General features: G+C 33.1%; 1 protein-coding gene across 1 annotated transcript; it reads left to right on the top strand.

The window, feature by feature from the left end:
- The first annotated feature begins 10863 nt into the window (after nt 1–10863).
- LOC123668684 (tubulin polymerization-promoting protein homolog) lies at nt 10864–12405 on the top strand. Its single transcript, XM_045602390.1, has 2 exons — nt 10864–11048; nt 12162–12405. Exons 1-2 carry the CDS (start codon nt 10864–10866, stop codon nt 12349–12351), a joined length of 375 nt encoding a protein of 124 aa, XP_045458346.1. The 3' UTR covers nt 12352–12405.
- The last annotated feature ends 273 nt before the right edge of the window (nt 12406–12678 follow it).

Genomic DNA, 12678 nt, shown 5'->3' with positions numbered 1-12678 from the left:
TACCTACAACTTACCATTGAACTTTTTTCCATAGGCCTTGTAGTTTAGGCGGAAATCGAGATAAATCGTTTTTTACCCTTAAACCCCCTCTCCCTACCACTTCCCGACCTCAGATCGCCCGTAATTTATTTTTTCTTGCATTTTCGTTGTATTCTCTTTCTTTTACAATGGGTTTCATCCTACTATATATTTTTTGGTTTCAAAGCACTGGTCTATTATAGAGTTTTAAGATTAAAATTCTACTCTTTATTTTAAATAGTGGTCGCCAATTAGTTGAAATTCGACCATAATTAAGTTAAATTATAAGTTTGAACATTAAACAAAAGTATATATATATATGCGTGTGTGTTTCAGATACATGGTAGTGTGTGTAATGTTTTTTTTTACTGATTTAATGTATTTTTATGCATAATAAAAAAAAAAAACATTGGTATTCTACACTCTGTCTCATATAAACTATAAGTGTTTGAAATTTTATACTCCTTCGTCCGCGCATTTTCTTAGAAAGGGGTACAAAGTTTTTGCTTCATATATTAATTATATTGATTAAACTCCTAATATCTTATAAAGACTTGTTGATTGCTATAAAAATATAGTTACGTTTTATGTTTATTTATAAGGCTATGAACACAATAAAACAATTTATTTTAATAAATTTTGTTATTTACTGAACAATTAGCAAAACATAAAATTATGCTTTTTAACCCCCGACGCTTCCAAACGGATGAACCTATTTTCGTTACCCTGAGTGTTTTTAGCCATGTTTCATGAAAATTTGTTCAGCCGTTTGAAAATAATCAGCTCTTTTCTAGTTGATGAGGGGATCTAACTTCATTATGTCCGATCGATTCGAAATTTGGTACCGTGTTACTTCAATGATATTGGAAGTATATGACCTGATCAGCTTCTTGAAGATGGAGGGGGTTAAACCCGTTGAAGATTGGGGGAGGGACTAAAAAGGTATTGTGCACTGGGTGCGAGTTAAGCTCGCTACGTCACTGCATGTTAGGGTAAGGCTTAAATTTCGAAGGTAGGCTTTGGTTTTAGAACATTGAACTTAAATTACCATTCAGTAAATCTGCGCCTTTTGGCTTCGTTTCGAACATTTTTAGTTTACACCCAAGACCCATTTTATTGCTATGTATTATTTTTTTATACAGCTAGGTAGTTGAATCTTCATCTAGCAAATTGAAAGTAATACCTACCTAACTTGAAACTAATATCTATCTATATTGCTTAAACTAATCACAAAGACCTACCTAATATTTAACCTAAACTTAGAGTAGGTAGTTAAAACTTATTCTAGTAAATTAAAACTAATAAAATAAAATAAATTAATAAATTAAAAAATAAATTAATAAATAAGTAATAATATTAATTTTTGTAGTTTAATAGTAAATTAAGTTTCAACTAGCAATATAGTTTTAAAGCATTTTAATAAGCGTTGGTAGTATTTTATATTGCAGGACATTATTGGTCAACGCCAATATAAGAAATAATATTATTTTAAAGATAAAGCTGAAAATTTCGACGTACCCGGGATTCGAACCTGCACCATCTCTATGTGTTGGGTGTAAATTGTCGCACTAAAGACTTTAACGCTTATACGGCTGGCACAGAGACAGGAAAAATAATATCAACAAACAGACAAGAATAACTTCATACTTGTACTTACCATGTATTTCAGCCAATCCATCTTCGATGTTTTAAATCACCAAAACTCGCAACGCAATAACTGCACTATGGCACGTGCGTGTGCAACAGGGTCTCGCGGAGGACTGCATCCCGAATAGGAGAGAAATGAAGGTGGTAAGGGGGTATGCAGGGAGATGCTGGAGCCCTGACGTAATAATTCGCGGAAACATTATTCGCAAAAGCCCGTTGGATAAAATAATATGATATAGGAAAATGTAACATTGAAAGTTAATATCACTGTTTGTGTCTGAGAATAAATGTAAAAGGTGTATTAAAAGAAATTAATTAAAGCTTACTATTGTTCGATACATATTACCATTATATATAATTTTGCAGAGTTTTGTTTGCTAGTTTTTCTATACAGAGTCTGCATTCCGAACCGTTTGGTAGCTTCACTTTTCGATTTTTTCACCGACTTCGTAAAGGAGAATATTGTCAATTCGGTTGATATATTTTTTTATCTACGTACACTGTTTACGCAGAGGTTTCTGATGCGTTAATTACATAATTCTGTCGTGATTGTTCGATGTAGAATAGTTTCCATTTGATCTCATAAAATTTTTATACAGTTTGACTCAATACTTTCTATTTTATGTGCAATTTTGTTTACTAGGACGATGTAATTTTTACGATACTTTTTTACATGTACCTACTGATTACTTTAAGATTTCTGATCCGATTTACGTGTTTTTTTTTCTGTTCGATGGGAGATACCTATTGGTAATTGGTAAAAAAAAATGACTTAGTTTAGACCAAGTATTTTTAATTTTATGAGTTTTTTGTTAACTTGGACGATGTAATTTTTACGATATTTTGTGTTGGTATGGCTTTTAATTTAGATTGATTACATTTATTGGTTTATTTGAGGGGATCTATATTCTTTCAAGGTGCGTAGTACCTTTTGTAGGTCTACCCATAGCTAGTTACACCAATTACTATTTAATGTATGACAATAGCCTGATCTAATATAGAAAAATCCTACTATAGCCTATAAAACAATTTATTATAGAAACCAAAATGAAGGAAAAAAAAGGAGTGCACTTTAGACCACACGACTGAAGTAACTTCTTTCGCACAATAGGTGTGCACTTTGTCTTAGATATACGAAACGTAACTGGCTATGACCGAAAGAGAGAAAGAAAATGTGTGCTCGTACCTCTCTCTCTTGATCCGTTCGCTTCACCCGACCACACTTTCATAACGCCGTCGCTACGCGTTCACCAGCTAAATCCCGGCTACCCACTAAAACTAGCGGTACGCTCAACGTACTAGTGGGACGCCACGAGATCGCGTTAGCATGCACTGCGATGCCCCGACGGTTGGCCACACTTGTTGCGGCCTCCTTCGATCATAGAGCGCTCACGGGCACCGAGAGCACTCTATTGCCTCGGAGTGGAGAGGAGAAGTACTACGGTGACATAGCCGCAGCTTCCTTTGTAGCTTTATGGTTACTGGGAGCGATTGAGTTACGCCCAACAGTTTTTCTTATCTTTGGGGGACGACAATCTCGCTCCCCCCTATAATGTGCGCCGCCGGTTTGCAGGCGCTGGTGTAGACTGCACAACACGGCGTAGCAGTACAGGTGCAAGCAATGTGACCCTCCTTCACGCACCGGTAGCACAGCATGCTTCGGTCGACCGCGAACAGACACGTTGGGTGAGTATGTCCGATGACCGTGCATTTATAGCACCGCAGTGGGCGCTGCTCCAGCACTTACCAGCTTAACCCCCATGTCAGGCGAGTTTAAGGAAGTTTTATTTCAATTACTTAATCAAGTTACCGGGAGGAAAAAGACAAAGAGGCAGACCAAAAGCTCGCTGGATAGACGACATACTTCAATTTAGTGTTGCCCAAATGCAAGAACAAGACGAGACTTAGCCAGTCTTGGTCTTGGTCTTGCGCCAATACACCTGGTCTTGGTCTTGGTCTTGGTCTTGCGCTCCCAGTCTTGGTCTTGGTCTTGGTCTTGCAGCAAGAGTCTTGCAAGTCTTGCAATTACCTATTAGTCTATTACTATTTATTAAAGTTTACTTTAAATCTTAGAAAAACGTATTAGAATTGGAACATTGTGAGCTTGAATTAACATAGCCATAGTAAAGATCAAGCAGATTAATAAATAACTGAAGATTTGATAAGAAATTCGAAAAATTAACTGACCTATATGTCGTTTTCCATGGAAGTAACTGTTTCTTAATAAACATTTATGATTTATAAGCTTACATTTGCTAAAACATGTAAAAAAACAAATTAATTACAATAACTTGACTGTATTTTAAAGAACAATACTTATCTGTCTAGAAAGAGATTGAAATCTCAACTTATAAGAAATTTAATAAAAGAGTTTTAAAATATATGTAAAGAATTAGTGCCAATCACTATTCTTTACATATAAGTGAATGTTTTGGCGTACATCTATACTAATATTATAAAGCTGAAGAGTTCGTTTGTATGTTTGATGACAGAAGTTTTAAAATAAATAAATAAGTCCTGAACGTCACTATACCTCCAAAGTTACTATTCCTCGTGGACGAAGTCGCGGGCACAGCTAGTAAATACTTACTCTCATCATCTCTCTCAGAGATATTCGGGCTGGTAAGTAATACAAAACTCTTATCGCAGGCTTTTTATTTTATTAGTAGGTAAGTACCTACGCTTTTTATATTATTTTATTAGTTTTGTAGAATTTTTTTACACGTTTCAAGTATATTTAAAAGTGGCTACAATATTTATTAAACGGGTGATATTTGAACACTTTTTGCTATTTTTTCTTGTAAAAACTTAAGAAATATAATGACTAAATGTACAATAATAGTACCTAAGTAATTAGTTTAAAACCATATAAGTAATCAATATTATAATATATACTTACTAGAATGAATTAATATGACATCTACTACCTATCCTTACCATTTTATCCTAATCATAATACTACTTGCGTGATCAGTATAATGTATTCATTTTCATTCTAAGCACTCTGAAACTTATTTATTCTTTGGAACACCTGTAGGTACTCTTAAAATTCGAAATTATTTTGCATGAGTATACCTACGCCCTATGGCGGCAATCAAATAGTGTCAAATGTTATGATTTCGGCGTGGCGGCAACGATTGTTTTAGATTTCAAAAGAAGCCGCCGGCGCGTGTATCATAACCATGTACTTCCGAAAAGCGGCAAATTTCTTTGAGAAGTAAGTACAAAACCTTTGATGCCGCATTATCAAAGTGCCGATGGTTAAAACATAACTATGCATGCACTCAGTTTGATTTTAATAGATATTTTTTTATTCGCTATGTTTATGGTATTAGTCGTAATGCGCATAGGTCCAGTTTTTCATATTCTTTGATACAGTTTTTTGCGTCTCATAGAATTCCTAAGCGTACCTACCTATACACCGAACTGTTACACCTAACTACTCAGTGAAATAGCGCTAAGTCCTAGCTGCAAGACGCAAGAGTCTTGCAGGCTATGTCTTGTTCTTGCTCAAGTCTTGCACGGTCAGTCTTGGTCTTGGTCTTGCTAAAAATACGCGGTCTTGTTCTTGGTCTTGGTCTTGCAAAAACGCAAGAACAAGACCAAGACTGCAAGACCAAGACTGAATTTGGGCAACACTACTTCAATTGTTAGGAAGAGACTGGATGAAAACAGTTAACGACAGGAAAAAATGGGGGCAACTGGAGGAGGCCTATACCTGAAAGGGACCATGCCATATATATTGATCTGAAATACCTACTTGCTAAACCTAAACTTAATTGCTAGTTTTTATCAAAAAAAAAAAAAAATGTTTGTCATGGTTATAAAGAAAAGGCTTGTGATTGATAGATTTATTTTGTAACACCTCTTCTTATGTCTGCTACATTTAATATATAGTTTTTTTTTATTAATTTTGGTTTCATTATAGAGTATTTTCTTAATGTGTTGCTTGTTAATTACTTAACATAAATAAACCCACCTACTATAATGTTATGCATACGTATGCAAATATTCTACATACTATACTATCTCCTAGTGATGTAACGAATATTTGCATTCTCACATTCCCACTCTCGAATATTCGCGATTTTTCAAAATTCGCAATCGCATTATACTAATAAGATTTATTTTTGTTATTTACTTATATCTATACTTATATCTTACAAATAAATAAAATGAGGGTGTCTGTTTATAATATAAAAATAATCGCTTTAAGCTAAATCTATATGTACACGGTACATACACCAAAATAACATTTTTTACAATTTTTGTCTGTCTGTTTGTTCCGGCTTATCTTTGAAACGGCTGGGTCGATTTTGACGGGATTTTCACTGGCCGATAGCTGATGCATTAAGGAGTAACTTAGGCTACTTATATTTAAAAAAATTGCTTATTTTATAACTCTGCGAACTTAATAACTTTTGTGTTAAATTCCGCGCGGACGAAGTCGCCGTCACAGCTAGCTAGCTAGTCTATATATTAAAACGTGAAGCAAAAACTTTGGCTCCCTTTTTAGGAAAATTTCGCTGACGGATGAGTATGAAACTTCGCACACTTATAGTTTTTATAGAGAAGGAGCGCAGAGTGCTAATATTATATTATAAAATTATATTATAAAATTATGCATAAGGAATACATTAAATCAATGGAAAAAACATTACATACACTACCATGTATATGATACACACACTCGCATGTATACTATTTTGTTTATTATTATCGTATAATCGACCACTGGGCGACCACTAGTTCTAATAAAACAACCATTCTGTCGTAGTAGTTCTTGTAGGACACCGACCTTAGGTTTGATTTCCACAAATATTTGTGCCTATTTGTACAAATAGATTATTCTTTACAAGACGCAATTTATTCTTTTTTGCTCTATTGTCAATAAATCGATCGAAAACAGGTCGTAAGATGGCCCTGTACTGGCTGGTGTCCCGTGTTACTCGGTATCCCGCTCATCCATCGAGGCTTACAGTATTAATCAATGTCAAATAATACAAAATGTTAATTTTGTTTGTGAGTGTCTGTGTGTGTGTGTATTTGTGTGAATGTGAGTAAGTGGTTAAGTGTGCGCATATATAAGATACCCCACAATTAGGCTGTGCTATATTATGCTATATATCTTAATAAAATAGAAACTTATTATGCATGTTGACGACGCGTTAGCGCAGTGGTCACAGGACTAGCTGTTGCGCTGGCGGTCGCGAGTTCGATCCCCGCTCATGACAGAATTTTGTATCGGTCATATAGATGTTTGTCGTAGTCTGGGCGTTTGTGCTTGTGTTAATACACACATGTGTGTTTCCGGACCCCCGACATAAAAGAAAATCCTACTGAGGGCCTTTGAGTCTGAAGCGTTTAATTAATATTACAAACCTTCTCTTTGTAATAACATTTCAGTTTTCTAGTAATTTATAGTTAGCAGAAGTTTAGTTACCAGATCAGTTGTTTAGACTTTTGTTAGTGGGTAGATATTTAATATGTTATTTATTTTATTGTACAGTAATGCAGACTGATATGCGAATTGGTTATTTTTAAATTTAGTTTTATCTAAAGGTCAAGCAATATCTATTCTCCGTTTATTGAAAGATATTTTTATATGGTTATTGTTGATGCAGTTTCCGTATTCCCTGAAAAAAAAAAAAAATAAAAGACGTACAGATACTTACTTGAGTGTCATTGTCGTTGGAGACTTCGACGAAAAGAGTTTGGATGTCTGGAGGAAAGCACGGTGTAAAGTTAGTCCATCCTATAGCACTTGCCTCAGTTGGACGACGACCTTCCCAAAGGCCTTTGTATCCACATTTTCGGTAAGCAAATCCTAAAAAAGAGCATATATTTGCATCAAATATACTATGTTAACTAAAATAGACCTTTGTATTAATCACCAAGAAATAAATATATACAAATAAATAAAATTGAATTGTCTGTTTGTAATATTAAAATAACCGCTTTTTATTAAATGCATATGGATGAAAATAACATTTTTTATAATTTTTGTCTGTCTATCTGTCTGTTTTTTCCGGCTTAACTCTAAAACGGCCAGACCGATTTTGACGGGACCTTCAGTGGCAGATAGCTGATATAATGAGGAGTAAATTAGGCTACTTTTATTTTAGAAATTTATTTATTTTATAACACTGCAAACTGAACAATAACTTTTTGTTACATTTCAAAAAATATGTTAACATGCGAGGGTTTAATTCGCGACCGCGCTGTTGAACACATGAAAATAATAATATTGTAGAATCTCGAAGATAATGTTTTTGAAGTGAAAACTTATTTAGCTGCGGTGGGCTCTTTTTGGATGGCTGAAATTTCTTGCGTCGGCGACGCCGACATGCTTATACCTGTAGCTATACAACTGACGTCTTTTGTAACGTTAGTGATGTGTATCTTATAAGTGAAATTGAATGGTTTTAGTGAAAAGTCAGAAAATTCGATCATTCGATCGACTTCGATCAAATCAAATTTCAATCAATTCAATCAAATTCGAATCAAATACATCTATATCTATACATCTATATCTATACATCTATACATCTATATCTATACATATTAAATAAGAGTGTCTGTTTGTAATATTAATATAACCGCTTTTTACAAAATGCATATGGGTGAAACAACATATATACCAAAATAATTTTTTTTTACAATTTTTGTCAGTCTGTCTGTGTGTTTGTTCCGGCTAATCTCTGAAAATACTAGACCAATTTTGACCGGTATTCCACTGACAGATAACTGATGTAAAAAGTAGTAACTTAGGCTACTTTCATTTTAGAAATTTATTTATTTTTTAACTCCGATAATTGAATTAAATTGAAGATTAAAAAAATTAAATAAAATAACTGTGAAGCCAAGTTGAGAAGAAATCTACGTCTTATCTTTTTCCAATACTTTAAATTATTACATTCACATAATATTTTCAGTGAATACCAACCGATATTTATAGCTTAGTCCCTATAAAAAGCTCAGAATAAGAAGAAACACGTGTAAGGTTAGCAATACATTTAATAAGTTTACGACAATACAAGAATAATAATAAACACACAACTATACAAAACTTTAATAAGAATTGATATACTTGATGGATCGCTGAGACGAACGTTTGGACAATTTTGTTGTATGACGGTGTTCGCTTTCGTTGGAGGCCAGCATAGATAGGTATCGAAGGTAGTGTTGCAAAATATAGCACCTGCAATTAAAATTATATGTAAATAATAATGCTTGACTTCCTAATACCAACCTGCTCTTAAATTACGGTAATTATTGATTTTTTTTTTTCAATTTTTCAAATATTACATTCGTTGTTGATTTTTGTCTATATTTTAACTTGTCCTTTTGACCAATTATTGAATGCAATTGTGTTAAATAAATAGATATGCATGGAAGCAAGGATGTCCAAATATAATATATTATCGATGTCGATTATAATCAAATAATTAGTGAACTACAACGGAAATCTGACGTTACAGAGATAGGGGGCACTGCACGCTTGTATTTGAAATTTAGATTTCTAGAATGTTATTAATTTATTAGTACGTAATTACTAATTCGCACCAAAACCAATTTCGCCAATTTCAGATAATCCCGTTAACCCACCGGTCCAATAATTGAACTGATGCACGCATGTAAAGGTTGAAATTTTGGAACGGCTTAACACGGTGAGTGTTTCGATGCATATTAAGCCGATTTTAAGGCGATTCCTGACAACTAGGCAGTTGCTAATGCAGCACTTACCATATGCCCTTAACAATATTCATCATCACTACATAGTATAAAACAAAGTCGCTTTCTCTGTCACTATGTCCCTATGTCCCTATGTATGCTTAAATCTTGACTCTTTTGACTAGCCCGTTGGCGCAGTTTGTAGTGACCCTGCTTTCTGCTCCGAGGGTTATGGGTTCGATTCCCACCCCGAGTCTGGGTGTAATATAAATATTTATTTATATATTTATATATGTATTATTTATAAGTATGTTTATCAAAAAAAAATGTAGCTATATACCAGTCGGCTGTTACCTATAACACAAGCATTAAGTTGCTTACTTTAGGAACAGAAGACCGTGTGTGTATTGTGTAAAAAAAAAAAAAAACCCTAAAACTACGATTAATAGATAGAGTGATTGAAGAGGAAGGCTTATATGTATAATAACTTCCATTAAATAGTGGAGAAATACTGTTATTTTTGAGGTTTCTAATGTGATGTCGTAAATAATTAATTTTTTTCCGCTTACATTGCAAACGCAACCTGAACCCTACGAGATTTATCACAATAATGTACTAAGTATTGTACACATTGAAAAGGTCTACAGAAAACTCTGCTATGGTATATGTCTATCTCTTATGGTTATCCCACAATAACATTTTTTTGTCATTTACTTTTTACGACAAATAATGGCTAATTTTCAAAGCGATTTTAACCAATACAACATTAATCCTTATCTAATTAAATACCTTAAATACATTGTTGATTTAATATAGACCTATATGATCTTTAACAGCATATGATTTAAATGAATATTTTCGAAGATATTACAGATTTAAAAATTGCGGTACGTAGCGTTTGCGGCGGTTTCGACCGGCTTTTACTCTAAAGTTAACGCGTGCGGGCCACGGGCAGTAATGAATAAATCAAAACTACTGGATCGATTTAAATCATTTTATTATTATTTTATACCCGTGCGAAGCCGGAGCGGGTCGCTAGTTCAAAATAAATTGTAGTATTTCTAAAATTACTTGTATCAACCAAGAATGTGTATTACCATGGTGTTACCATTCTCATCGTTAAGATGAATTACAACAATGTCATCGGTTGCCTAGCAACGCTTTGCTTTTTAGTAACCTTAAAAAAACATTTCTATGTAGAAATTTTAATTCGAATCCCCCGTTCATACTGGGAATTGTAATTCAATTGCGCAAGTAATTCAAAAGGATACCAATTTGCGAACTACAAATAAAATAATTTTCTCCTTTGTTATAAGAATCTCAGTTCGCTACACGTGCAACATAAGTACCTTTATAAGATAGTATTTATTTTTTAATTTATTCGCTTTGAGTAACTCGATTTCAATGTTTTTTAGAAAATGAACTTGAAAATAATTAGAAAACGAAACGATTTGAACTTATAACATTTTGTTTCATTAACATTAATTTGCTTGAGTCTTTATCGCAGTTTGTAAAACTATTAAAATGGGTGAAGAAGAACCGGCTTCACTTGAAGGTCAATTTTTCGAGTTTTCTAAGATGATGGATAAGAAAAGAGACGGAACAACAATAACATTATATAATTCAGATTTTTGGATGAGGCAGTGTAAGCTTTTGGATGATAGAAAAATAACGATGACGGATACTGGGATACTATTCAATAAGTTCAGGTATGACTTCAATTTAATCTTTTTTTTCAAAACTCAAACATCTCTGTAATATTCAGAAATTATTTAATGGAGATAATAATGACATAAAACGTAAGACATAATGGCTTATACCAAAACGGTTTTATTTTAAAGTTATGTTTTTGTGCTTGCTTGTGTGACCACACAAGAATTAATTTTTTATAGCCAAGACTGATGTTTTCAATTTTACTCCATTCATACCATTTTTATATAAATTTCAATCCATAGTACACAGTTCTCTTTATTTTTAATAACCTTTGCAATCATTTTGCGCCGTTCAAAGACATTTTTCATTAATACATATTAAATAACTTTTACTTTCGTGTTTATTAAAGGGAATTCCAAAATACTTATAACAAAATATTATCAGCTTACTAGTAGAGTATTATAGATACTGGTATAAAAGAAAAGAGATGAATATTATTTTGTAATAAAACTTCATTAATTTTTTTTTTGTAGCAGTGACTTGGAATATTCTATGAAAATATAATCTATACAAATAAATAAAATTGGAGTGTCTGTTTGTAATATTAAAATAACCGCTTTTTATTAAATTCATATGGATGTATACTCGGTACATATAACAAAATTACATTTTTTACAATTTTTGTCTGTCTGTCTGTCTGTCTGCCTTTCTGTCAGTTTGTTCCGGCTAATCTTCGTAACGGCTGGGTCGATTTTGACAGGACTTTCACTTGTCACTGAATGCATACGAATGCATACACGGTACACGTACCAAAATAAAAAATTTTGACAATTTTTGTCTGTCTGTTTGTCAGTTTGTTCCGGGTAATCTCTGAAACGGCTGGACCAATTTTGACTGGACTTTCACTGGCAGATAGCTGATGTAATAAGGAGTAACTTAGTCTTCTTTTATTTTATAAATTTATTTATTTTTTAACTCTGCGAATTGAACAATAACTTTTTTATTAAATTCACGCAGACGAAGTCGCGTGCACAGCTAGTTAACATTAAAAGTAGTCGTCGGAGTGCGAGAAAATTAATTAATTCTAGAGAAATTAACTTTAATATTTTTATTGGTTCTTTTTTTTATTTGTTTTCTTGAAACTAATTATCTATTTTTGTTAAATACAGTAAGTCAGAGTTGAACTGGGATGAATGGAACGAGTTTTTGACGGAACTGTGTGAGTGCAAAGGTCTAGATGAAGAAAAAGTTCGCGATACATTGACTAACTGCGGACTTCCCGGACAAACGCCAGTCGTGGTTCCACAATATAGAGATTTCTTTTTAACTTACAAGCCGAAAGAAAAGTTACCTTTCTGATGATTCAAGTGTGTTTATACTCTTATTAAATGTAAATATATAGTATTTAAATTATTAAATGCACGAAGCTTATTAAAGTTTAAAATAAATCTATATGTTAAAACGTTAGCCAAAAAAATTTGTACTCCTTTATAAGAAAATTGCGCGGACAGAGGAATATGAAATTTCGCACATTTATATTTTATATAGAGAAGGAGTGCAGAATGCTAATATATTTTTTAATTATGTATAAAAATACATTAAATCAATTTTAAAAAAGCATTACACACACTAGCATGTATTTGACACACACACCCGTATATACGGGCGACCACTAGTAGTATTTAA

Source organism: Melitaea cinxia, chromosome Z (assembly GCF_905220565.1).
Source record: "Melitaea cinxia chromosome Z, ilMelCinx1.1, whole genome shotgun sequence".
NCBI classification, from domain to species: Eukaryota; Metazoa; Arthropoda; class Insecta; order Lepidoptera; family Nymphalidae; genus Melitaea; species Melitaea cinxia.
The sequence above is the reverse complement of the archived record's forward strand: the minus strand, read 5'-3'. Positions and strand labels throughout refer to the sequence as shown.